General features: G+C 35.8%; 1 protein-coding gene across 11 annotated transcripts in view; it reads left to right on the top strand.

Moving 5' to 3' along the window:
- The window catches only part of CSPP1 (centrosome and spindle pole associated protein 1), a 167,972-nt gene that overhangs the window by 113,165 nt on the left and 30,477 nt on the right, over window positions 1–24,330 (top strand). For all 11 annotated transcript variants that reach the window (XM_059166296.1, XM_059166293.1, XM_059166299.1 and 8 more), the window contains 7 exons: window positions 3,070–3,222; window positions 6,040–6,152; window positions 9,312–9,461; window positions 9,857–10,003; window positions 13,290–13,394; window positions 15,365–15,431; window positions 16,214–16,331. In XM_059166296.1, the coding sequence (XP_059022279.1) occupies window positions 3,070–3,222; window positions 6,040–6,152; window positions 9,312–9,461; window positions 9,857–10,003; window positions 13,290–13,394; window positions 15,365–15,431; window positions 16,214–16,331 (853 nt within the window). The remainder of the gene's footprint in view (window positions 1–3,069; window positions 3,223–6,039; window positions 6,153–9,311; window positions 9,462–9,856; window positions 10,004–13,289; window positions 13,395–15,364; window positions 15,432–16,213; window positions 16,332–24,330) is intronic.

The raw sequence follows: 24,330 nt of genomic DNA, 5'->3' as shown, positions 1-24,330 counted from the left end.
AAAAAATTTTTAAATAAATAAATAAAAATGTTATAAATTTTTTTTTTGGTATAGCTTTAACTGTAGCACACATTTTGATATGTGGTATTTTCATTTTCATTCAATTAACTTTTCTAATTTTGTGATTTTCCTTTGACCTATTATTTAGACCTGAGTTTTTATTTTTTTATTTTATTTTATTTTATTTTATTTTTTTTTTTAAAGATTTTATTTATTTATTTGACAGAGAGAGATCACAAGTAGACAGAGAGGCAGACAGAGAGAGAGAGAGAGGGAAGCAGGCTCCCCGCTGAGCAGAGAGCCCGATGTGGGCCTCGATCCCAGGACCCTGAGATCATGACCTGAGCCGAAGGCAGCGGCTTAACCCACTGAGCCACCCAGGCGCCCAGGCACAAGACCTGAGTTTTTAAAATTTCCATATATTTGGGTATTTTCCAGGTAACTTTCTTCTGATCACTTCTAGTATATGTTCTCTTTTGTTCAGAGAATATAATTTTTGTTATTTTAATATTTTTAAGTTCATGAGATTTATTTTATAAGTCACCAGTTAGATTTTCATTTGCCTTAGAGACTGTGATCTTAAGTGTGTATATTGTAAGTTAATTTTGAAATACGTGTTATTAGTGAAATTAGGGTTGGAAATTTTCTTTAGCTCTCTGAATTGACTTGTAGAAGAGTTTGTATAATTAGTCATGATTGCTGAATAATCTTGGGTCTATAGAAATATTTTCAGACATTTTCTTAAAATGTTTTGGTATTTTCCATCAACCAACAGCTAACTCACAAAATTAATTTGGTGGGGCGCCTGGGTGGCTAGTCAGTTGATTGTTTGAGTCTTGATTTTGGCTTAGATCATGGTATCAGTATCATGGGATTGAGCACCATCATGGTATCAGGGTCATGGGATCAAACACCCTGGTGGGCTCTGTGCTCAGATAGGAGTCTCCTCCTCTCCTCTCTCTCCCTCTGCTCCTCTCCCGGGTCATGCATGTGCATGCTTGCTGTCTGTCTCTCTAAATAACTAAATCTTAAAAAAATAAAATTTTAATTTCAAAGTATTTAGGCTTATAAAAAAAGATAATTAAATAAGGAGTGAAAAAGTTTCAAATATTGTTTACTGTAGCTATCACATGATTTAGTCCTGGTCTGATAAATTGTTCAAAGAGTAGGACTATTTTCCCATTTGTTAATCTATAATATTTTCTTTTGTTATTCTTTTCTTTGTAGAATTATTCTGCAATGCTAGTAGTTTTATATTAAATGATATGGTATACATTTTAAATAAAGGCCATTTTTCAGTGGCATCTTTGCAGTTGGCAAATTATACTCTTCATCAAAGCCCTTTTTTTAATTTTGATTTTTAGCTGATTTTAAACCTTTCATTATTCAAACCACCTCACGGAAAGACAGACAAGGAGTGACTACTTGATTGATAGTGTTTTCCAATAAGTAGCAATATGGAGTTGTTGTGATTGTTTAATCTGATAGTCTTAACTAATTATACACTCTGCTGACATCACTTTCTTTTTACATAAATAAATTCACAACAGTGAAGTAACACATGTTCATGTGTTTGTTTACTTATAGAACATTTATCTCTTAATTTATGGTTTGTCTAAGTGAATATCAAAATGAGATTGCATTCCCTGAACACTCATTAATTTGGTAACAGAGCTCAGGTTATCATCTTAGAAGGAGCGAGCTTGATATACCATACTCTTCTAATAGAAAATGGAAGAATACTGTATGTATTGTTATTTATAGTGACTTCTCATTTATATGGAGTGCTCTTATGCTGTTCTAGTGAATATTGGATGATGAGATAGTGATCTCCTATTTGAGTTTTTTTTATGTAATTTGGTGACTTTAAGGACCACAGCTGTTAGTTCATGACCTCAATTTTATCATCATCCTTCTGTTTTCATTTACCTTCCATATCCAGGATTTAGTGATGGGATAGATCCCGGGATTTGGTGATGATTGCAGGAGCACCTAGCTACTTTTGCCTTACCAATTCTTGGTAGTTCTTTTGCAATCAGTTTCTCTGTGATTTCAGCTAGTCCCTTATTATCCCAGTTGTTTTGTGGAGAAGAACTATTTTTTATTTTGTTACAGCTTGTTTTTAAGATTGACTTGTTGTTTTACCTGATTCTTTGTGCTCAGATTTTTGTGATCTGTGTGTGGTATCTACTGCTTTGTGACAAATTATGCAATGTGTAATGTTTTAATGTAACAGACATTATCTTGGGGTTCTGTAAGTCAGTTTTTGAATGGGTTAGCTGGGTATTTCTATCTCAGGATCTTTCATGAGTTTGGGGTCCAAAATAGCTCCTAGGGCTATAGTCATATGAAGGCTTGACTGGGACTGGAGAATCTGTTTTCAATATGGCTCCCTCACATGGCTCAGGAAGCCTCTGTTCCTTGTCATAGGGGCCTTTCCATAGGGTTCCATCAGTGCCATTATGATAGAGTAGCTGGCTTTCTTCAGAGTAAGTGATCCAGTAGATCAAGCAAAATGGAAACCATGTCTTTTATGAAGTAGTCTTGGAAGTCATATGCCATCATCCTGCAATATTTTATTCATAAGAAGTGAGTTACTAACTCTGGCTTATGCTTAAAGGGAGGGGAATTGAACTCCATCTTTTAAGGGAAGACCATCAAAAGAGTTTATGGATATACTTTAAAACTCTGTGGTACATGATTATATTTTTTCATTAGAAATACTAATGTGGTTGAAGAAATGTCACTATGACTTGTTTTGAATTGTTGCTGTTCTGTATTAAAGAGATGCCAACTTCTTAAGAAACATAGATATGAATATAGTTTTTATGAGTTGTCAAAGATCTACTGACATTCTTAAGCTCTCTACTGATTTTGAGTTTGTTTTATAAGTTATTTTTTGAAAATCTTAGAAGTTTTAATAATTCTGTTTCTATTTTCAGGGCTCCAAGACACCATTGATTTATTCCAACTCTGTCTTGTTTTCTCTCTGATTCTCTACTTTTAGAAAATGTATTAAGTGTACAAAAGTGTATGTGTTGAAATAAATGGCTTATTTTTCCCTCTCAGCTGATTTGAATAGGATGCACAGACAAAATATAGATGCCTACCATAACCCAGATGCAAGAACATATGAAGATAAAAGGGCTGTTGTATCTCTAGACCAAAATTTAGCCACCTCAAATGCTGAGAACCTAGAAGATTCTACAAATAAAAACTCAGGTTTTTAATCACATTCTATTTTTTTGTTTGTTGACATTTCTAAAGTTGTTCCATAGCATTTCTCTTCTCTTGCCTGACAAAGGTCATATTGTGATTTTGAAAACTTGGTTACACTGAGTCAGGAAGCATTATATGTTATTCATAATACCTTTTCTTAAATATTTTGACAAATGTGAATAGGGAAATATACTTTGCTTCTTAATACTGTGTATTTCTTCTCAGCCTTTAGCTGTTGTTAAAATTTTTATTTTGCTGGTGGGAAGACTTTCTTAAAATCAAATAGTCTCTTCACACATATACAGACAAATAATCTCTCTTGCTTCTTATACCCATAACTATTTGAATTAGTGAAAATGCATCAGATGTGATATGATATATTGTACAAATAAATTGCTTATTTTTATTATTTTTATTTTAGTTGTTAATTTTATTTTTTACTTATTTTGTAATCATTTGCCTCCCCTTGTGAAACCACAAAGGACAAAGAAATGAAGTTTAAGTTTTTTAAAAGTTTAATTCTGTATCTGGTCACATCTCCCTTTCTTAAGCAATATTTTGATTTTTTATGGAACAACATCCTTGAATTAAAGGTTCTATAAATAAGAAATTATTCAGTAGCTTTCTTTATGACTTGACAGGGAAACTTGTCATCTTTCTTTATCAAGTTTATATGAAAATATGTTACATATTTTAAAATCAAAGGAAATTTAAAAGATATATCTATCACCTTGCACTGTATTTTGATGCCTGTAAAAGTAATCATTTATTTACTACAAATTCTATTTTTGTACTTCCACTAAAGTTTTGATTTTAGACTAGTAAAGAGCTTTACATTAGAAAGTCCTAAAATATCCCTGACTGATCATTTAATCTTCAATTTAAAAAAAAATTTTTTTAACCCATGACTGCCTCTCCAAACAGACACATTTAATAGGCAGATATGATTAGAATCACCAGCCTTTCATCTTTGATGGTAGCACTAATCTCTGTGCTCTTTTTGAACATTTTAGGAGATGTGCTACTTGTGGTTTCCATGGACAACTTTTACCACTGTTGGATCTCTAATTATGAGAAAGTGCTTTCTTACTTTAACCCACAATAGATTTTTACCTAGTGGATTGAGTCTTCATTTTTAGAGCACTAAAATTGAATTTTTAAATTTTTATGTAATTATTAATTTGGCTTCCACTCTTTGTATTAATTCATTGTGCAGTAAAAACACCTTTCATTTTATTGAAGGGATTTTTTATTTCTTTGGATACATCATTATTTTTCTCTTTACTTCTTTCTTCTACTAGTCTGTATTGAGATCCCAGTTCTACGTACTCCTTCTCTAGCCTTTCTTCCACACCTGGTGTTTGTAGTTGTGTCTTCACCCAGAACTTTCTCTATCATGTTAATAATGATTTAGGCATCTAGCTCTGCTTATCAAGCAGAAACTTAACTTTGCTTATCAAACAAAAACACTGGACAAAATCAAGTTTCTGTGACCCTTTCCCAAGAAAATACGCAAGCTGAATGATTAAATATCACAGCAGAATTAACTGCCTATTGCCTTTCTGAACAATGCCAGGGTTTTGGTATGTTTACACATACACATACACATGTGCCATTTAATATTTTAAAGGCCTTAGGGAACTTGAATATATCTTAAAATTGAATGTTATAATGTGTGCTTATGTTTTCTCTTCATTAGTCCTGTTTGAGGCCTTTCCTCAAGTTCATTTTTTTCTTTTACTTTATGGTTCTAGGATGCAGAACCATATTTATGAAGCCCATACTAATATGACTTAGTGTTTGCTTATTAAGATGCCTATATACATTGGGTTAGAGCATGTATTTCTCTATGATTTTATTTTAGTCATGTATTTTTTAAAAACTGCTTACTTTTGAAAACTTAATTTTGTTTTGCTAATCCACCTTTTCATTATAACGTTTTAAGTATTGAGTTGACTTTCTGCTGATTTATTCAAGTAAGCATTAGTAAACTTAAGCACAAAGGAAAAATAGGCCTAAATGGCAGCTAAACTGCAAACATGAGTAAGAGAAAGAAATGCTTTAGATTGATGGTATAAAGACTAAGTCAGTAACTAAAAAATAATATAAAAAGTTATGTGAGGCTTCCCTGCATTTGAAGAAAGACTCCTGGGGTATCATTATTTTTCAGGTGTCTTTATGAAATCATTTAATCCTTCCCCAGAGTATTATCCTTTTTATAGGAATATATAGCATATTTTTATTGTTCATGTTATATACCATTACTTTGAAATTTTTAAAAAAATTATTGCAGTGATAAAAGAATCATTCTAGTTTGTAAAAAATGTTTTCAGAGCTGGCATTTTAACTATTGTGAACCATAGATGGAAAGACTTGGAATTACTGATTTGTCTTAGAAGACAAAATTTTAAAATACATGTATATGTACTACATTTTAATATATAATTAAGAATATTCTTAAGAAGAGGGTATTTACATAAGAATTTAAATGTACTTTTTTCTTATACAAATTTACTTTAAAGTCTGTCCTGTAGTTAAAGTTGTTTAGGCTATTATCTTTGTTTCCTTGGTGTCTTTCAGGTATAGACATAGTAGATTTTTCAACTCTATTTTTGTTTCACCCTTTTTCTTTCTCTCATTAGTTTTCAGCTGGTCTTCAGATTCTAATCTCAGCCTTACTCTTCTGATTTTTGACCTCTCGACTTCCGTAGTTAGCACATATATTCACAATATGGAATTAGTAGCAAAGTTTATTTTTTAACCTTTATATTTTCTAACCATTGAGTAATGGTATGTTTTTTGCAAAATTTCTCTTTCAAGGTTATATTCAAACACAGAGCTCTCCTTTTGCTCGGGGAAATATATTTTGTGAGCCTCCAACTGAACTTCAGATTAAACAGCAAGAATTATACAAGAATTTTCTTCGTTTTCAGGTGAAGTGCTTATTTTATCATGGTTTCAAAGTTTTAGCAAAAATTTTTTTTAAGATTTTATTTATTTATTTCATAGATCACAAGTAGGCATAGAGACAGGCAGAGAGAGTGGGGGAAGCAGGCTCCCTGCTGAGCAGAGCGCCCAATGCAGGGCTCCATCCCAGGACCCTGAGATCATGACCTGAGCTGAGGGCAGAGGCTTAACCCAGTGAGCCACCCAGGTGCCACGTTTTGTTAGGATTTAATAAACTAAACTTGCAAAGATTTTATTCACGGGATAAAGAATAAATTCTAAAATATCTCCACAGTTATTTAAGATAATTTAATTTACATCAGATATAGGTAGTATTAAAATGATATTACTTCATTTATATCTGAAAAGGGAATATAGAGACATATTAGGCATGCCAGTTGTCCTACTCCTTTTTAAACTTTATTAAATCATTAATTGTTAAAGAATTCTGACATTTCTAAAACTGAATGAAATAAAATATTCACTTATTAGGCATAGAATGAATATGTCTAGATGCTTAATGGGTTAGTAGAAAATCAGGGTTTTTTTCCCAAATGATTTATTCTTGACTCACTAGAGTTTGTAAATTATTAAAAATCAGAAGTAATCACATTTTGCCATTATTTGCCTCATTTATGTATGTAAGCAAATAGCATTTTAAAAATGGTGGAAATGCCCAAAGGAAGACACTTGAGTATCCAGGGTTTATTAAACAAACAGAATGATTGAATACTCATACTGTGTCTACTTTTGTGCTGAATACTAGGGGTGGAGCCTGAGGTGAAAGAGAAGGACTCCTAATTTTCTTCTCACCTCCATGCCCCTTAACATCCCATTATCAGATTCATCCTATGTCTGGGTGGTCTCCTTTTGATATGATTTCTCATGTTATCTCAAAAACTGGTAGTAACTTTTCTTTTCTACAGAAAATATCCAGATTCCTTAGTCCAATATCAAAGGCTATCCAGTCTAATCCCAACCTCTTAAATTCTCCTTAAAAAGTTCTACTTAAATATGTCAGCTTTCTAATCCTAATTATTGTGGACTCTTCAATAAGGCAGTGATGTAATGGGTATGGGGTGACTGATCTGGCACTAGTGTTTAAAATGTATTTTTGAGGGATTTAAAAAATTGGAAGCAGGGGTATTTTACTAGAGTGGCAACAATGGAAATGGATAGAAAGACCTTTGTAAGGATCAGCAGAATGGATAGAGATATTGAATGCAAGAGAGTGGCGTCAGAAGTCCCTACAGGGGGTGCCTGGGTGGCTCAGGTCACCCCTGGGTGGCTCAGGGGGTGCCTTCAGCTCAGGTCATGATCTTAAGGTCCTAGGATCTAACCCCGCATTGGGCTGAGCAGGAAGCCTGCTTCCCCCTCTCTCTCTGCCTCCTTCTCTGCCTACTTGTGATCTCTCTCTATCAAATAAATAAAAAAAAAATCTTAAAAAAAAAAAAAAAGAAGTCCTACAGTATTGGCCACTCATATAGCTGCTGATTGAGGGTCAGAGAGTCACCTATTGAACTTGAAATGCCCTGTGCTATACTGCCCATAATGACAGCAAGTCAAAATTATGTAACTGCTATTATACTTAACGAGTGTTAGCATGGTTTAGGGTAGAATTAAGGGGGAAAAACAATCTTGGAATTATATAGCCTTTTATTATTTAGAAGGTACGTTTGCATATAATATCTCATTAATCTTCAGGCTCACCGAAGAATGTATTATTATTTCTGGTTTATGACATGCAACTAAAATCCAGGCTAGGATGCTTACCTCTGGTGGCAGAGCCAGCAAATTGTGAGGCCAGTGCTTGAATCCAGGTCTCCTGACTTTAAGTATCATACCTGTATCATACGCACTTAAATTTTTAGAGGGCTCTAAGAGTCTTTCTCTCTGGAGAAAAGTAGTAGTAGGGGAAGGTTTGACTATGTCAGTTTTTTGACTAAGTTTAACCTTCAGTTCTCCCAGCCTATAAATCCTCAGTGCACTTGCGAATGGATTGCTCTTGAATGGTGGCTTACATATTTTTCTTTTGGCAGCCCCTTAAAACTTTCTCTCACGAGCAAAATCTAACACAAAACTCAAAGAAAATTTAAAATATCTAAATGGTATTTATTATTACTATCAACACTGAAGTGTCAGACAGGAAGTATCCCCAAACTTAAATGTCAAAAGAACTGTTATAAAATGTTCAAATCTGTGTACCAAGATGGAAGCCTTAGCTCCGTGTATGCATAAAAAAGTTATAGTGTTAAAGTTAATGCAGCAGAAGTCCTTATGTGGTTAAAATTTGATAAGTAATGTACCATTTTTAATTACAGCTTTAGACATAATTAACTTTAATCTTTTCAGCTGTAGGATAAAATTTGGTAAAATAGATGCAGGACCCTTGATGCACCTTTGTATTATACAGCTTGAAAACAGCTGACCTAGATGATAGATTTCCTCTTTCTGTTGAACTGCTGTGTAGCATTCTTTTTAAAAGAGATTTTATTTATTTATTTGACAGACAGAGATCACAAGTAGGCTGAGAGGTGGGCAGAGAGAGGAGGAGAAGCAGGCTTCCTGCTGAGCACAGAGCCCGATGTGGGGCTTGATCCCAGAACACTGGGATCATGACTTGAGCCGAAGGCAGAAGCTTAACCCACTGAGCCACCCAGGCGCCCCTGCTGTGTAGCATTTTTGTTGGAATGGCATTTCTGTGGATTTCTTGGGTGTGTGATCCATTTATGGGTGTGACCGGTAATGGATAAGTGACTTTGTAATTGTGAGTGTGTGTGTGTGTGTGTGTGTGTGTGTGTAGTAAGAAGAGGGAACTGAGTGTTAAATATGAGGTTTTGTTGTATAGATCATAAAGCACTCCTTGGAGATATAGATCTTAATAACTCTTTTTACCAGATGACAAAGCTGAGTAAGAATGTCTCCTTAAAGTCACTCAGTGAGTTAAGTATTTTGTGGAGCTGGAATTTTACTCATAACTCAACATTACATAATGTAGCCTCCCTAATAAATATAGGAAACTGAAAAATTTAGGAACTTAAAAATAGGGTATGAATGCTGAATTCATAGGATACTACGAAATATTACATGGTATTCTAACTTTCATTAGTTTCCCAAAGTAGTAACTAGGTTTAATTCTTTATTAGATTGAGGAAAAGAAACAAAGAGAGGAAGCAGAGCGAGAGAGACTGAGAATTGCAGAGGAAAAAGAAGAAAAACGGCTTGCAGAACAGAGAGCGCGAATTCAGCAAGAGTACGAAGAGGAACAGGAAAAAAAAAGGGAGAAAGAGGAAGAGGTGCATTTTTTTCCTACATTGTTTTTCTATTTACCCTGACAGTGAAATTTTTATTTTGTCTTGGAAAGGTATTACAGAGAAGAACAATCCTAGAGTACATTTAGAAAATTTCAGATCATTATCCATTTATTGGATACTATTGTATTGAAGTAAAAACTAAGTTAAGAAAAGAGATAAGTGATGATTTTTTTAAGCCAAAAATTAGTTTAGGCTGACCAGGATGTCATAAAAGATGCCTAAAACTTTATTGTTAAATAGACATCTTCTTTTTGTTAAAAAACACTATATCATCTGTATCTTCAATTTTATCTCTTTATTTCAAACAAATAAGGCAACAGGTATTTGAATGGACTACAGGATGTATGTTTGGAGTCTTGTATTTTTTCTCTTTAAAGCAAAGGCTAAAAAATGAAGAGCTTATTCGGTTAGCTGAAGAAAGACGAAAAGAAGCAGAAAGGAAGAAGAAAGAAGAGGAAGAAAAACATAATCTGCAGCTTCAACACTACTATGCAAGAGAAAATATAATCGGGGAAGAAACAAAGGTAAGTTTCAGACAAAAATGTCAATTAAACCTGTAGTTTAAACCACTTTCACTGTGGCCTTAGCAAAAGGGAGAGTGGAGGAGTTGCTTTTTTCCCCTCCCTTCCATCATGCTACTTCATCTCAGTACAGCGCACTGAACTTCCTATATAGGTCATGCCATTGCTTTGCTGCTTTTTGTCCCCCAATGAATATAAGGGGTTTATTTACCTTAGTCAGTCTTGTTCCCATGGTCTATGGAGTAGCACCCAGCCAGCTATTCGTGAGAAGAGTTAGGTGCAGAAATGGAAAGTGTCTGGAAAGTTTTGTAGCAATTTGTCAAAGTAATTTTATGTCTGTTGGATCTCTAAGAAAGTTGGACTTGAATTGTGTAATGTCTTTTTAAAATTTTTTCATGTATTTGGTATTTCATTTTTACTGTTTTACACTTTTATCCTTGATGGATTGGAAATTTAAAAAGAAACTGCTGGGTCACAGTCGACTGGTTTGAAGTCAGTATCTGAGACTGGTTGATATTCACCATTACATGTGTGGTCAAAGTTATCAGAGGTTTTCTCTCTAGGAAGATACTTGGCCCCTATGAAGCTCCAGTTTACACCCTTGGTCATTTTTCAAAGCTGTATTTCAAAAAATTTTATATGCATAAGTATCCCTGGGGATTTGTTAAAAATGTATCTTGAGGTCTTACATACAAAGTGTCCGGTTTTAATAAATCTGAGGGTAGTCCAGGAATCTGCATTTTACAGGCATTCTTGGGGGTTCCGATGTAGTTGGCCTGTGGACCACGTCTTGAAAAACTCTGTATGTGCTGTAGGTTTAGCCCAATTTAATTACAAACTGAGGGTTGCTGGGGGGAGGGGGGTTGGGAGAAGGGGGTGGGATTATGGACATTGGGGAGGGTGTGTGCTTTGGTGAGTGCTGTGAAGTGTGTAAACCTGGTGATTCACAGACCTGTACCCCTGGGGATAAAAATATATGTTTATAAAAAATAAAAAATTAAAAAAAAATAAAAAATAAAATCTTAAAAAAAAAAAAAAAGCTTTAGGGCACCTGGGTAGCTCAGTGGGTTAAAGCCTCTGCCTTTGGCTCAGGTCATAATCCCAGGGTCCTGGGATCGAGCCCCGCATCGGGCTTCTGCTCAGTGGAGAGCCTGCTTCTCCCCACTCTCTGCCTACCTCTCTTCCTACTTGTGATTTCTGTCTGTCAAATGAATGAATAAAATCTTAAAACAAAAAAAAAACTAGCCATTATTATTATTATTATGTTTCATCCAGTAGTGCCTAAAACATGTTGCTGTTTAACAATAAACTGTTTTATTGTTGCTTTTAATAAAGGCCATATCATTGTATATATTAAAAAAAAAAGAAAATGGTTTTCAAAAACTTAGATTTATACGGACATTATTTCTTCTAAGCAGCATTCACAAAAAGACTACTTTTAACCAGTGGGCTCATCTAGTGTACTTATGATGTAGTTTGGTATACTACAGACAACGTGAGCCATTTTTGATGGGTTCAGATACACTAACTGATTTCTCACCTCAGGATTTTATGGTGATAGAAGTAAGTGTTTGCAGTTAGAATCTGCTGAAACATTATTTGAGAGAAAATTTATAAGTAACACCTGTGTTTTTTGTTTGTTTTATTTATTTTCAGTGTTCTAGTAATGTTAGGCAATACCATTTATTCTTAAAGTTGGATATATATTTATTCTACCTTTTAAAACATTATTGAAATATCATGCATTCATTTTTTAAATTAATAGCATTTATATTTTTTAGAACCATGTTAGGCTTATAGCGAAGTTGAATGGAAAACACAGAGAATATTTTCTTGTAAAATTATTTAAAAATAAAAGATAATTGTTAGTTTTCCAGTTATGTTCCTGCCAATTTCTTATTATGTTTAAGAGAAAATGCTTTCCTTAGGAAAATACAGTTTTATGAATGTTCTAGTTCAGTTGTGAAGTACCATAGTTTTAAACCAGTTTTATTCCCTTTAATGTATTTTGCTCTCAGTTATGAAGTTATCATTACTAGCTGTAATTTTTCTTTTATTCATTTATGCCTGATATATTTTTGTCCATTTTCTTAGTTTTTACCTTTGTGTCACCATTTACTTTTTATTTAGCTTGTATATTTTGTTTGTTAAATTTGGTTTTATGTGTTTTTTTTAAATTCAGTTTTTTATCCTAATCAGAGAATTATCTTTTGAGCAGTGATACCTAAATCCATCAATCCATCTGTTTTTATCATACCCAATATATTGATCATATTAATTGAATTTCTGACTTTTTTTGTTCTTTTATGCTTCCTTGATGGTTATTTGTTTTCTCACTATGTGGAGCATGCTTTGTTTGCTTCATCCTCTGTGGTCTTTTAGAAGGTTTTTTTTGTTTTTATAATTGTGCTTGTGGGCATCTAGTGGTCTTAAGAAAAAAGAAAATCTATTTCTAACTTTGTCAAAGTCACCAGTGAAAGTGATATTTGATTTTGTACCATGCAAAATGAACAGTTCAACATCCATACATATAGTCTGGGCTGGGTGTTTTTTGTTTTGTTTTTGTTTTTTAACCAGATAATTATTATTGGATTTTGTTGGGAAGTTTTATGTTCTCTGCATTTTGATTTTATGTGAAGTTGGGAGCTGTTAACTTGATTATGCCGTAAACTGAAACCCTCTTTTATTTCTTATGGAGACATAGAATGCTGTTGTGATCTGGAAAATTCCCTCATTGTGATGCTCTTGGTGACAAGGGATCTAGGTTTTATAGGTTGATTTATATTATTTTCCAGAAAATAGTTTTTGTGTTTTGTATTGTCCTGTTTCTTTTTATTATTAAGACAAGTGTTTTTCTTAGTTCTATTTTTTGTTTTTGTTGTTTTCCTAATACTTGGTATGCTGTTGCTTTACTTATGTTTGTTGAATTTTTTTGTTCTCATCTGAGAGTCCTTTTGTTTTAAAATCTAAATCAATTTATGTTTATCATAGCTGATGTTTTCGATCTTACATAATTGAATTTCTGACTTTGTTTTGGTAAAAAGTATTTTATTAAATAAAAACAATAGCATTCTGAACTCCCTAAATGGTGTTATTAACTATTAGGAGTGTTTGTGTACACAGACACATATATATGTATACATACATGTATGTGTGTATGTGTATATGCATACTTATGTTGGTGTGTGTGTATATATACATATTTGTTTATATATGCGTGTGTGTGTGTATAAATATACACACATATATATGTATATACATACATATACGTATAATTTTTTTCCTCCAGCGCTTGAGACAGCCTTCTCCTGTAGTTCCTGCTCTTCAGAACAAAATTGCAAGCAGACTTCAAAGACCTCCTTCAGTTGACAGCATTATAAGTTCCTTTATTCAGGTATATATTTTTTCTTTTGATTTGTTAATCTTAGCTAAGTTATTTCCGATGATGGGAATTGAATGAGATTTTTTTTTTTATTCATCATATTTAGCTATGTTATAGTTTTTCAATTCTGAAATATAGACAGTGTTTGCATTTATTTGTTGCATCAGCTGTAACTGATAATGCTTGGTGTCATAAAGTTTAAATTCTTTTGACAGAGTATAATTTAGCAAATGGTTTTTGTCCAACCCTCTCAAGGCCTTTTCTTTGGTAATATATTATCTGGCTAGCTGTAGTTATGCTAATGAAGTCCCTTAAACTTTTGACTGAGCTGTGATCAAAAGAAAGCTAGGAGAATGTTCCAGAAGAGTTGATCCTTGAGTTGACTCTTGAAGAATGAGTAGGAAGTTGCCATAATGAGGAGGAATCAAAATCATGGAAGTGTAAACCATATGACACAAATGGAGAAGAATACACCATGGTTTGGGCTGGCCTCAGAAGGCCTGACCAGGGCGTCAACAGAGTTAGACGTCAAGCCATAAGTAGGATGTTGTAGGGAGTTTGGCTTTATTCCCATAAATGAGTGAATACCAAATGGACTAATTACCAGAATAGACAAAGCAAATGTTAGAACATTGTCCTGAATCCCACCCTCTGAGATTCTGATTTAATAGGTGTGTGGTAGATAATGAATGGGGATGCTTTGTAATACTTTAAGTAGGAGAATGACATGTCATAAGTTGGAGAATGGCCATATTTGTTTTATATAACGTTCTCTCAGGCACTGGTGTGAAGATGTATTTTAGAGGTTGGGTAAGACCGTAAACATGGGGAGAAGTTACAGTGGTTTTGCAGGAGTCCAGTTGTGAGACTTTTAGGACTCAAAGCCAGTGACACTAAGAACTGAGATTGGGTGAAAATTTTAAGACATATTTAAGAGACACAAGTACTGGCATTTACAGACTATGTTTATGGGGGTAAGTGTCAGTGACAATTTTCAAGTTTCTTGTTAGATTTATATAGAGTGGGTGGTTGAAGATACAGTTTGTGGCTAAGGAAGGAGCTCTCGACTGGTTTTGTAGATTTGGAAGCCACTAACATATTTCCTTGTCATATTAGTACAGTTGTCTCGGATGAATTTGGGGGAAGTAAAAAGAGCTGAGATTGGAATACCAGGGAATTAAAAATTTAAGAAGCAGAGAAAGGAAATAAAGATAGAGAACGTGACAGAGAATGGCAATATCAGTTGCTACTGGCCAAGTAAAATAAGGGTTTAAAATGCCCATTGAATGTGTTATTTGGGGATCACCTGCTGACTTTGGTAAGAGCTGTGTTAGTGGAGTGATAGGGTAGAAGCAAAGGTAGTAGCTGTGTGGTGAGAAGTGAATGGGCATGAGAAAGTAGACACCGTGTTGCATCTATTCTTGAAAGGATGGCTGTGGAGGGAAGTAGAGAAGGGATAGTAGATGATGATGAAGGAGGAGGTAAGAATCTTTTTTTTTTTTTTTAAGGATTTTTTTTTTTTTTTAAGATTTTATTTATTTGAAAGAGAAAAAGAGAGAGAGAGAGAGAACATAAGAAGTGGAGGGTCAGAGCAGACTCCCTGTGGAACAGGGAGCCTGATGTGGGGCTTAATCCCAGCATTCCAGGATCATGACCTGAGCCAAAGGCAGTCATTTAACCAACTGAGCCACCCAGGCACACAAGAAGGAAGAGATTTTTAAGCATAAGCTGAGAAAATAGAGTGATTGGAGGAGGTCGGAGTCACTTACTAGATACAGAGGACAGGTGACAGGATTGTATTTGGATGAAGCAAGGACACTTCCGTTGTGACGGGAAAGAAAAACACATGTTAGGTAAGTGTATAGGTTGGATAGGGGGAAATCTGGTTCCTTTTACGTATAGTTCCTTCAAAAAATTATTCTTTTCAAGCTTCTGAATAGGGAAGACATACTGAATGTATCTTTGTTATGATTGTTAAACAGGAAAGTTCCATATCCAGGGCACAGTCTCCTCCGGTACCTGCCAGGAGAAACCAGCTCCGTGCAGAAGGTAGAGTTAACTATTAAGTCTGTAACTTGTAATATTTCTCTTTTAAGCTTTTTATTGAAATAATTAAAGACTCACAGAATGTTGCAGAAGAGCATAGTGAAGTCCTGTGTACCTTCCTGCAGCTTCCCTCAGTGGTACTATCTTATATAGAACAGTAACCAGGAACTTGGCTTGGTTGGTATGCTCTGCAGACCTCCATCAGGTCTCACAGTTTTAACACAAAGTAATTGGTGTGTGTTTGTGTTTGTGTGTGGTTCTGTGCGTTTGTATTATGTATAATTTGTATAACTACTGCACAATCAAGGTATAGAACTGTGGCATCAGGGGTGCCTGGTGGCTCAGTGATTAAGTGTCTGCCTTTGACTCAGATCACGATCCTGGGGTCCTGGGATTGAGACCCACATCAGGCTCCCTGCCTCTCCCCTCTTCTTATATTCTCTCTCTCTCTCTCTCTCTAATAAAATCTTTAAAAAAAAACAAACCGAACAAGAAGAACTGCGGCATCACCACAAAGGAACTCTCTTATGTTGTACTGCTTCTTTATAGTTGCTCTCTCCCCAGCCCAAGATATTTCTAAAGTCTGGCAGTTCCTGTATTTTCAGAAATGTGTGTATCTTATGGGTATTCATAAATATGATCTGTATTTATAAAACATTAAAAATGACTTTCATAAAATTTTGTCTCTAAGCATTTTAGTTTTGTGTAAGTGTGGTTATGTTTTAATGTTTAATCTTCTGTGATTATGCCTGTTTTAATTTTTACTTGTTAATGTGAATTTGCAGAGGAGAAAAAAAATGTAATTATGGAGTTATCAGAAATGAGAAAACAGCTTCGTAGTGAAGAACGGCGTCTACAAGGGCGGTTGCTACACATTGACAGTGATGATGAAATTCATATAAGGCAAGTTTCAACTCGAGTTTTTTGTTTCTTCTTGTGTTTTGTTGTTCTTGTCTTCAGGAAAAGGAGTTCCACATAAATCAGAACCTATCCAGTAATTCTACAGTTTTGGACCAGGATTATTTCTTTATTTTAAAATCGCATATATTAGAATGGATAAGTAGCATGCTTAAGAAAAGTTTTTAACAGATTGTTGGTGAAATTGTAATACTGAAATAGCCTTTTCCCTGAAAAGAAATATAGCTAAATAATTATATCCCAGTGGAGGGACTCAGTGCAACCAATCTAAAACAGTATATGATTTATTAAGTCTATTTTTGTTTGTAACATGTGATAGGTTTCCTTTTTCTTTTTTCCTTTTTTGGCAAAGTGGCTTTTTCTTTAACCAATATGCTTTTACTTTTTTTTTCATGTAAATTCAATTAATTATCATATAATGTATTATTAGGTTCAGAAGTAGAGGTCAGTGTTTCATTAGTCTTATGTAATTCCCATGTTCATTACTTCACTTGCCCTCCTTAACGTCCATTGGACACCAGTTTACCCTAACCCCCAACCCCTCTCCCCCCAGCAATGCCCAGTTTGTTTCATATGATTAAGAGTCTCTTAGGGTTTCTGTCTCTCTCTGAAATTTTCTTATTTTATTTTTTACCCTCCTCCCGTAAGATCTTCTGTTTTGTTTTATAAATTCTGCATATGATTGAGATCATATGACAGTTGTCTTTCTCTGATTGATTTATTTCACTTAGCTTAGATTTATTTCACTCCAGTTTGATCCTTGTCATTACAAATGGCAATTTCATGGTTGAGTAGTATTCCATTATATGTTTATATCACATCTTCTTTATCCATTCATCTCTCAGTGGTCATCTGGGCTCTTTCCATAGTTTGGCCATTATAGACATTGCTGCTATGAACATTGGGGTGCAGGTGCCCCTTTGGATCACTACGTTTATATCTTTGGGGTAAATCTCTAGTACTGTAATTGCTGGGTCGTAGGATAGCTCTATTTTTAACTTCTTGAGGAAGCTCCATACTGTTTTCCAGAGTGGCTGCACCAGTTTGCATTCCCACTAACAGTGTAAGAGGGTTCCCCTTTGTCCCACATCCTCAGCAACATCTGTCTTTTCCTGACTTGCTGATTTTAGCTATTCTGACTGATGTGAGGTGGTATCTCATTGTGGTTTGGATTTGGATTTCCCTGATGCCGAGTGATATGGAGCATTTTTTCATGTATCTGTTGGCCATTTGTATGTCTTCTTTGGAAAAATGGCTGTTCATGTCTTCTGCCCATTTCTTGATTAGATTATTTGTTCTTTGGGTGTTCGGTCTGATAAGTTCTTTATAGATTTTGTGATGCAAGCCCTTTATCTGATAAGACATTTGGAAATATCTTCTCCCATTCTGTTGGTTGTCCTTTGGTTTTGTCAGCTGTTTCCTTTGTTGTGCAAAAGCTTTTGATCTTGATCAAGACCCAGTAGTTAATTTTTCCCTTTGTTTCTCTTGCCTTTGGGGAAGTGTCTAGCAAGAAGTTGCTGTGGCTGAGGTTACAGAATTGGCTGCCTGGGTTTAGGATTTTGAAGGATTCCTGTATCACTTTCAGGTCTTTCATCCATTTTGATTCTATTTTTGTGTATGGTGTAAGGATATATGATCCACTGTCAGTCTTTTGCATGTGGCTGTCCAATTTTCACAGCACTCTTCAGTTGTTGAAGAGACTGTCTTTTTTCCACTGGATATTCTTTCCTGCCTTATTCAAGATTAGCTGACCAGAGTGTTGAGGGTCCATTTGTGGGTTCTCTCTACTGTTCCATTGATCTATGTGTCTGTGTTGTGCCAGTATCATACTTTCTTGATAATTAGAATTTTGTAATAGAGCTTGAGGTCCAGGATTGTGATGCCACCAGCTTTGGTTTTCTTTTTCAATATTCCTTTGGCTATTTGGTGTCTTTTCTGGTTCCACACAAATTTGAGGATTATTGTTCCTGCTCTGTGCAAATAGTTGATTGTATATTGGTAGGGATTGCATTGAATGTGTAGATTGCTTGAGGTAGCATAGACATTTTAATAATATATGTTCTCCCAGTCCATGAGCATAGAACATTTTCCCATTTCTTTATGTCTGCCTCAGTTTCCTTCATGAGTGTTCTGTAGTTTCTGTAGTATAGATCCTTTGCTTCTTGGGTTAGACTTATTCCTAGGTATCTTAGGGGTTTTGGTGCAATTGTAAATGGAATCGACTACTTCTTTTTCTTCTATTTTTTGTGTATAGAGATGCAGTTGATTTCTGTGTATGATATTATAGCCTGCCACTTTGCTGAATTCTTGTATGAGTTCTAGCAATTTGGGGATGGAATCTTTTGGGTTTTCCACATAGAGTATCTTCTTTACCAATTTGGATGCCTTTTATTTCTTTTTGTTGTCTGACTGGTGAGGCTAGGACTTCTAGTACTGTGTTAAACAACAGTAGTCACAGTAGACATCCCTGCCGTGTTCCTGACCTTAGAGGAGAAGCTCTCAGTTTTTCCCCACTGAGAATGATATTCACTGTGAGCTTTTCATATATGGCTTTTATGATGTTGAGATATGTTCCCTTTATCCCTGCACTGTGAAGAGTTTAATCAAGGAAGGATGCTGTACTTTGTCAAATGCTTTTTCTGCATCTATCAAGAGGATCATATGGTTCTTGTCCTTTCTTTTATTAATGTAGTGTATCAATCACATTGATTGATTTGCAGAGGTTGAACCACCCTTGCAGCCCAGGAATAAATCCCACTTGGTCGTGGTGTATAATCCTTTTAATATACTGTTGGAGTCTATTGGCTATGGTCTTTCAGTTTTACTTTTGGATCCTACTGGCTAGTATCTTGGTGAGAATTTTGGCATCCATGTTCATCAGGGATCTTCTTGGTCTGTAATTCTCCTTTTTGGTAGGGTCTTTGTCTGCTTTTGGGATCAAGGTAATGCAGGCTTCATAGAAAGGGTTTGGAAGTTTTCCTTCCATTTTTATTTTTTGAAACAGCTTCAGAAGAACAGGTATTAATTCTTATTTAAATATTTGATAGAATTCCCCTGGGAGGTCATCTGACCCTGGGCTCTTGTTTCTTGGGAGATTTTTGATTACTGCTTCAATTTCCTTGCTGGTTATGGGTCTGTTCAGGTTTTTTCTTTCTTCGTGATTGTTTTGGTAGTTTATAAGTCCCTAGGAATGCATTTATTTCTTCCAGATTGCCTCATTTGTTAGCATATAGTTGCTCATAATATGTTCTTAAAACTATTTCTATGGTGTTGGTCATGATTTCTCATCTTTCACTCATGATTTTATTAATTTGATTCCTTTCTCATTTCTTTTTGATAAATCTGGCCAGGGGTTTATCAATCTTATTAATTCTTTCAAAGAACCAGCTCCTAGTTTCGTTGACTTGTACTACTGTTCTTTTGGTTTCTATTTCATTGATTTCTGCTCTGATCTTTTATTAAATTTCTCTTCTCCAGCTGGGGTTAGGCTGTATTTGCTGTCCTTTACCAGCTCCTATAGATATAAGGTCAGGTTGAGTATTTGAAACCTTTCTTATTTCTTGAGAAAGGCTCATACTGCTGTATCCTTCCCTCTTAGGACCCCCTTTGCTGCAGCCCAAAGGTTTTGAACAGCTGTGTTTTCATTTCCATTTGTTTCCATGAATTTTTAAAATTCTTCTTTAATTTCCTGGTTGACTCATTCATTCTTTAGTATGATGCTCTTTAGCCTCCATGTATTTGAGTTCTTTCCAACTTTCCTCTTGTGGTTGAGTTCTAGTTTCAAAACATTGTGGTCTGAAAATATGCAGGGGGTGCGCCTGGGTGGCTCAGTGGGTTAAGCCTTTGCCTTTGGCTCAGGTCTTGATCTCAGGGTCCTGGGATCAAACCCTGCATTGAGCTCTCTGCTCTGCGGGGAGCCTGCTTCCCCCCTCTCTCTCTGCCTTCAGCTCTGCCTACCTGATGCCTCTCTCTCTGTCAAATAAATAAATAAAATCTTAAAAAAAAAAAAAAAAAAGAAAATATACAGGGAATGATCCCCATCTTTTGGTACCAGTTGAGACCTGATTTGAGACCCAGGATGTGATCTCTTCTGGAGATGTTCCATGTGCACTGGAGAAGAATGTGTATTCTGTTGCTTTAGGATGGAGTGCCCTGAAGAAAGGCACTGTGATGGACTGTGAAGTCCATCCGGACTAGTGTGTCATTCAATAGCCCTTGTTTCCCTGTTGATCTTCTGCTTCGATGATCTGTCCAATTCAGTTCCTGGGGTGTTAAAGTCCCCTACTATTATTGATGTGCTTCTTTGATTTAGTTATTAATTGGCTTGTAATTTTGGCTGCTCCCATGTTAGGGGCATAAGTATTTACAACTATTAGATCTTCTTGTTGGATATACACTTTAATTATGATACAGTATCCTTCCTCATCCCGTATTACAGTCTTTGGTTTAAAATCTAATTTGTCTGATACAAGAATTGTTAACCCAGCTTTCTTTTGATGTCCATTAACATGATTAATGGTTTTCCACCTCCTCACTTTCAATCTGGAGGTGTCTTTCAGTCCAAACTGAGTCTCTTGCAGACAGTGTATGGATGGGTCTTGCTTTTTTATTCAATTTGATACCCTGTGTCTTTTGGGGGCATTTGGCCCATTTACATTCAGAGTAACTATTGAAAGATATGAACTTAGTGCCATTATATTACCTGTAAAGTCACTGTTTCTGTATATATTGTCTCAATTCCTTTCTGGTCTATGTTACTTTTGGGCTCTTTCTTTCTTTCTTTTTAATATTTCTTCCAGGGCTGGTTTAGTGATCACAAATTCTTACAGTTTCCATTTGTCCTTGAAGCATTTTTATGCTTTCTTCAGTTTTGAATGAGAGCCTTGCTGGATAAAGTATTTTTGGTTGCATATTTTTCGCATTTAGCACCCAGAATATATCATGCCAGTCCTTTCTGGCCTGCCAGGTCTCTGTGGATAGGTCTCCTGCCAGTCTAATGTTTCTATCCTTGTAGGGACCTCTTGTACTAAGCTGCTTTCAGGAATTTCTCCCTGTGTCTGAGATTAGCAAGTTTCACTATTATATGTCAAGGTGCTGACCTATTTTACCCGATTTTGAGAGGTGTTCTCTGTGCATCCTGGACTTGAATGCCTATTTCCTTTCCCAGATTAGGGAAGTTTTTGCTATAATTTGCTCCAGTACACATTGTGCCCTACTCCCTTTCCTCTACTGGGATCCCATTCTAACATTGTTTTGGTTTATGGTATCACTTACCTCTCGAATTCTCCCCTTTATAGCCAGTTGTTGTTTATGTCTTTTTTTCTCAGCTTCTTTATTCTCCATCATTTTATCTTCTGTATCACTAATTCACTCTTTTGCCTCATTATTGTGACAGAGCCTCCATTTTTTAAAAAAGATTTTATTTATTTATTTAACAGACAGAGATCACTAGTAGGCAGAGAGGCAGGCAGAGAGAGAGAGGAGGAAGCAGGCTCCCTGCTGAGCAGAGAGCTTGATGTGGGGCTCAATCCCAGGACCCTGAGATCATGACCTGAGCCAAAGGCAGAGGCTTTAACCCGCTGAGCCACCCAGGCGCCCTAGAACCTCCATTTTTATTGCATTTCATTAATAGCCTTTTTTTATCTAGTTCTTTTATTTTTTCCAGGATAGGCTTCTGTAATGTCTTCTATACTTTTTACAAGCCTAGCTAGTGCTTTTATAATCATTATTCTGAATTCTAGTTCTGACCTTTTATTCACGTCCATACTAATTAGGTCTCTGGCCTTGATAACTGCCTCTTGTTCTCTTTTTTGAGGTGAGTTTTTTTTTAAATTTTTTATTTTTCATAAACATATATTTTTATCCCCAGGGGTACAGATCTGTGAATCGCCAGGTTTACACACTTCACAGCACTCACCATAGCACATACCCTCCCCAGTGTCCAAAACCCCACCCCCCTCTCCTAACACCCCTCCCGCCAGCAACCCTCAGTTTGTTTTGTAAGATTAAGAGTCACTTATGGTTTTTTTTTTTTTTTATTTTTTTTTTATTTTTTATTATTTTTTTTTTTTTAAAGATTTTATTTATTTATTTGTCAGAGAGAGAGTGAGAGCGAGCACAGGCAGAGTGGAAGGCAGAGTCAGAGGGAGAAGCAGGCTCCCCGTGGAGCAAGGAGCCCGATGTGGGACTCGATCCCAGGACGCTGGGATCATGACCTGAGCCGAAGGCAGCTGCTTAACCAACTGAGCCACCCAGGCGTCCCAAGAGTCACTTATGTTTTGTCTCCCTCCCGATCCCATCTTGTTTCATTTATTCTTTTCCTATGCCCCAAACCTCCCATGTTGCATCACCACTTCCTCATATCAGGGAGATCATATGATAGTTGTCTTTCTCTGATTGACTTATTTTGCTAAGTGTGATACCCTCTAGTTCTATCCACGTCGTCGCAAATGGCAAGATTTCATTTCTTTTGATGGCTGCATAGTATTCCATTGTGTATATATACCACATCTTCTTGATCCATTCATCTGTTGATGGACATCTAGGTTCTTTCCATGGTTTGGCTATTGTAGACATTGCTGCTATAAACATTCGGGTGCATATGCCCCTTCGGATCACTACATTTGTATCTTTAGGGTAAATACCCAGTTGTGCAGTGGCTGGGTCATAAGGTAGCCCAATTTTCAACGTTTTAAGGAACCTCCATGCTATTTTCCAGAGTGGTTGCACCACCTTGTGTTCCCACCAACAGTGTAGGAGGGTTCCCCTTTCTCCACATCCTCGCCAGCATCTGTCATTTCCTGACTTGTTAATTTTAGCCATTCTGACTGGTGTGAGGTGATATCTCATTGTGGTTTTGATTTGTATTTCCCTGATGCCGAGTGATGTGGAGCACTTTTTCATGTATCTGTTGGCCATCTGGATGTCTTCTTTGCAGAAATGTCTGTTCATGTCCTCTGCCCATTTCTTGATTGGATTATTTGTTCTTTGGGTGTTGAGTTTGCTAAGTTCTTTATAGATTTTGGACACTAGCCCTTTATCTGATCTGTCATTTGCAAATATCTTCTCCCATTCTGTCAGTTGTCTTTTGGTTTTGTTAACTGTTTCCTTTGCTGTGCAAAAACTTTTGATCTTGATAAAATCCCAATAGTTCATTTTTGCCCTTGCTTCCCTTGCCTTTGGTGATGTTCCTAGGAAGATGTTGCTGCAGCTGAGGTCGAAGAGGTTGCTGCCTGTGTTCTCCTAAAGGATTTTGATGGAGTCCTTTCTCACACTGAGGTCTTTCATCCATTTTGAGTCTATTTTTGTGTGTGGTATAAAGAAATGGTCCAATTTCATTTTTCTGCATGTGGCTGTCCAATTGTCCCAACACCATTTGTTGAAGAGGCTGTCTTTTTTCCACTGGACATTCTTTCCTGCTTTGTCGAAGATTAGTTGACCATAGAGTTGAGGGTCTATTTCTGGGCTTTCTATTCTGTTCCATTGATCTGTTTTTATGCCAGTACCATGCTGTCTTGGTGATGACAGCTTTGTAAGAGAGCTTGAAGTCTGGAATTGTGATATCACTAACTTTAGCTTTCTTTTTCAATATTCCTTTTGCTATTCAAGGTCTTTTCTGGTTCCATATAAATTTTAGGATTGTTTGTTCCATTTTTTTAAAAAAGATGGATGGTACTTTGATAGGTATTGCATTAAATGTGTAGATTGCTTTAGGTAGCATAGACATTTTCACAATATTTATTCTTCCAATCCAGGAGCGTGGAACATTTTTCCATTTCTTTGTATCTACCTCCATTTCTTTCATGAGTACTTTATAGTTTTCTGAATATAGAGTCTTTGCCTCTTTGGTTAGGTTTATTCCTAGGTATCTTATGGTTTTGGGTGCAATTGTAAATGGGATTGACTCCTTACTTTCTTCTGTCTTGTTGTCAGTATAGAGAAATGTGACTGATTTCTGTGCATTGATTATATATCCTGACACTTG

This window comes from Mustela lutreola, chromosome 3, assembly GCF_030435805.1.
Source record: "Mustela lutreola isolate mMusLut2 chromosome 3, mMusLut2.pri, whole genome shotgun sequence".
In the NCBI taxonomy this organism is placed as follows: domain Eukaryota; kingdom Metazoa; phylum Chordata; class Mammalia; order Carnivora; family Mustelidae; genus Mustela; species Mustela lutreola.
The sequence above is the reverse complement of the archived record's forward strand: the minus strand, read 5'-3'. Positions and strand labels throughout refer to the sequence as shown.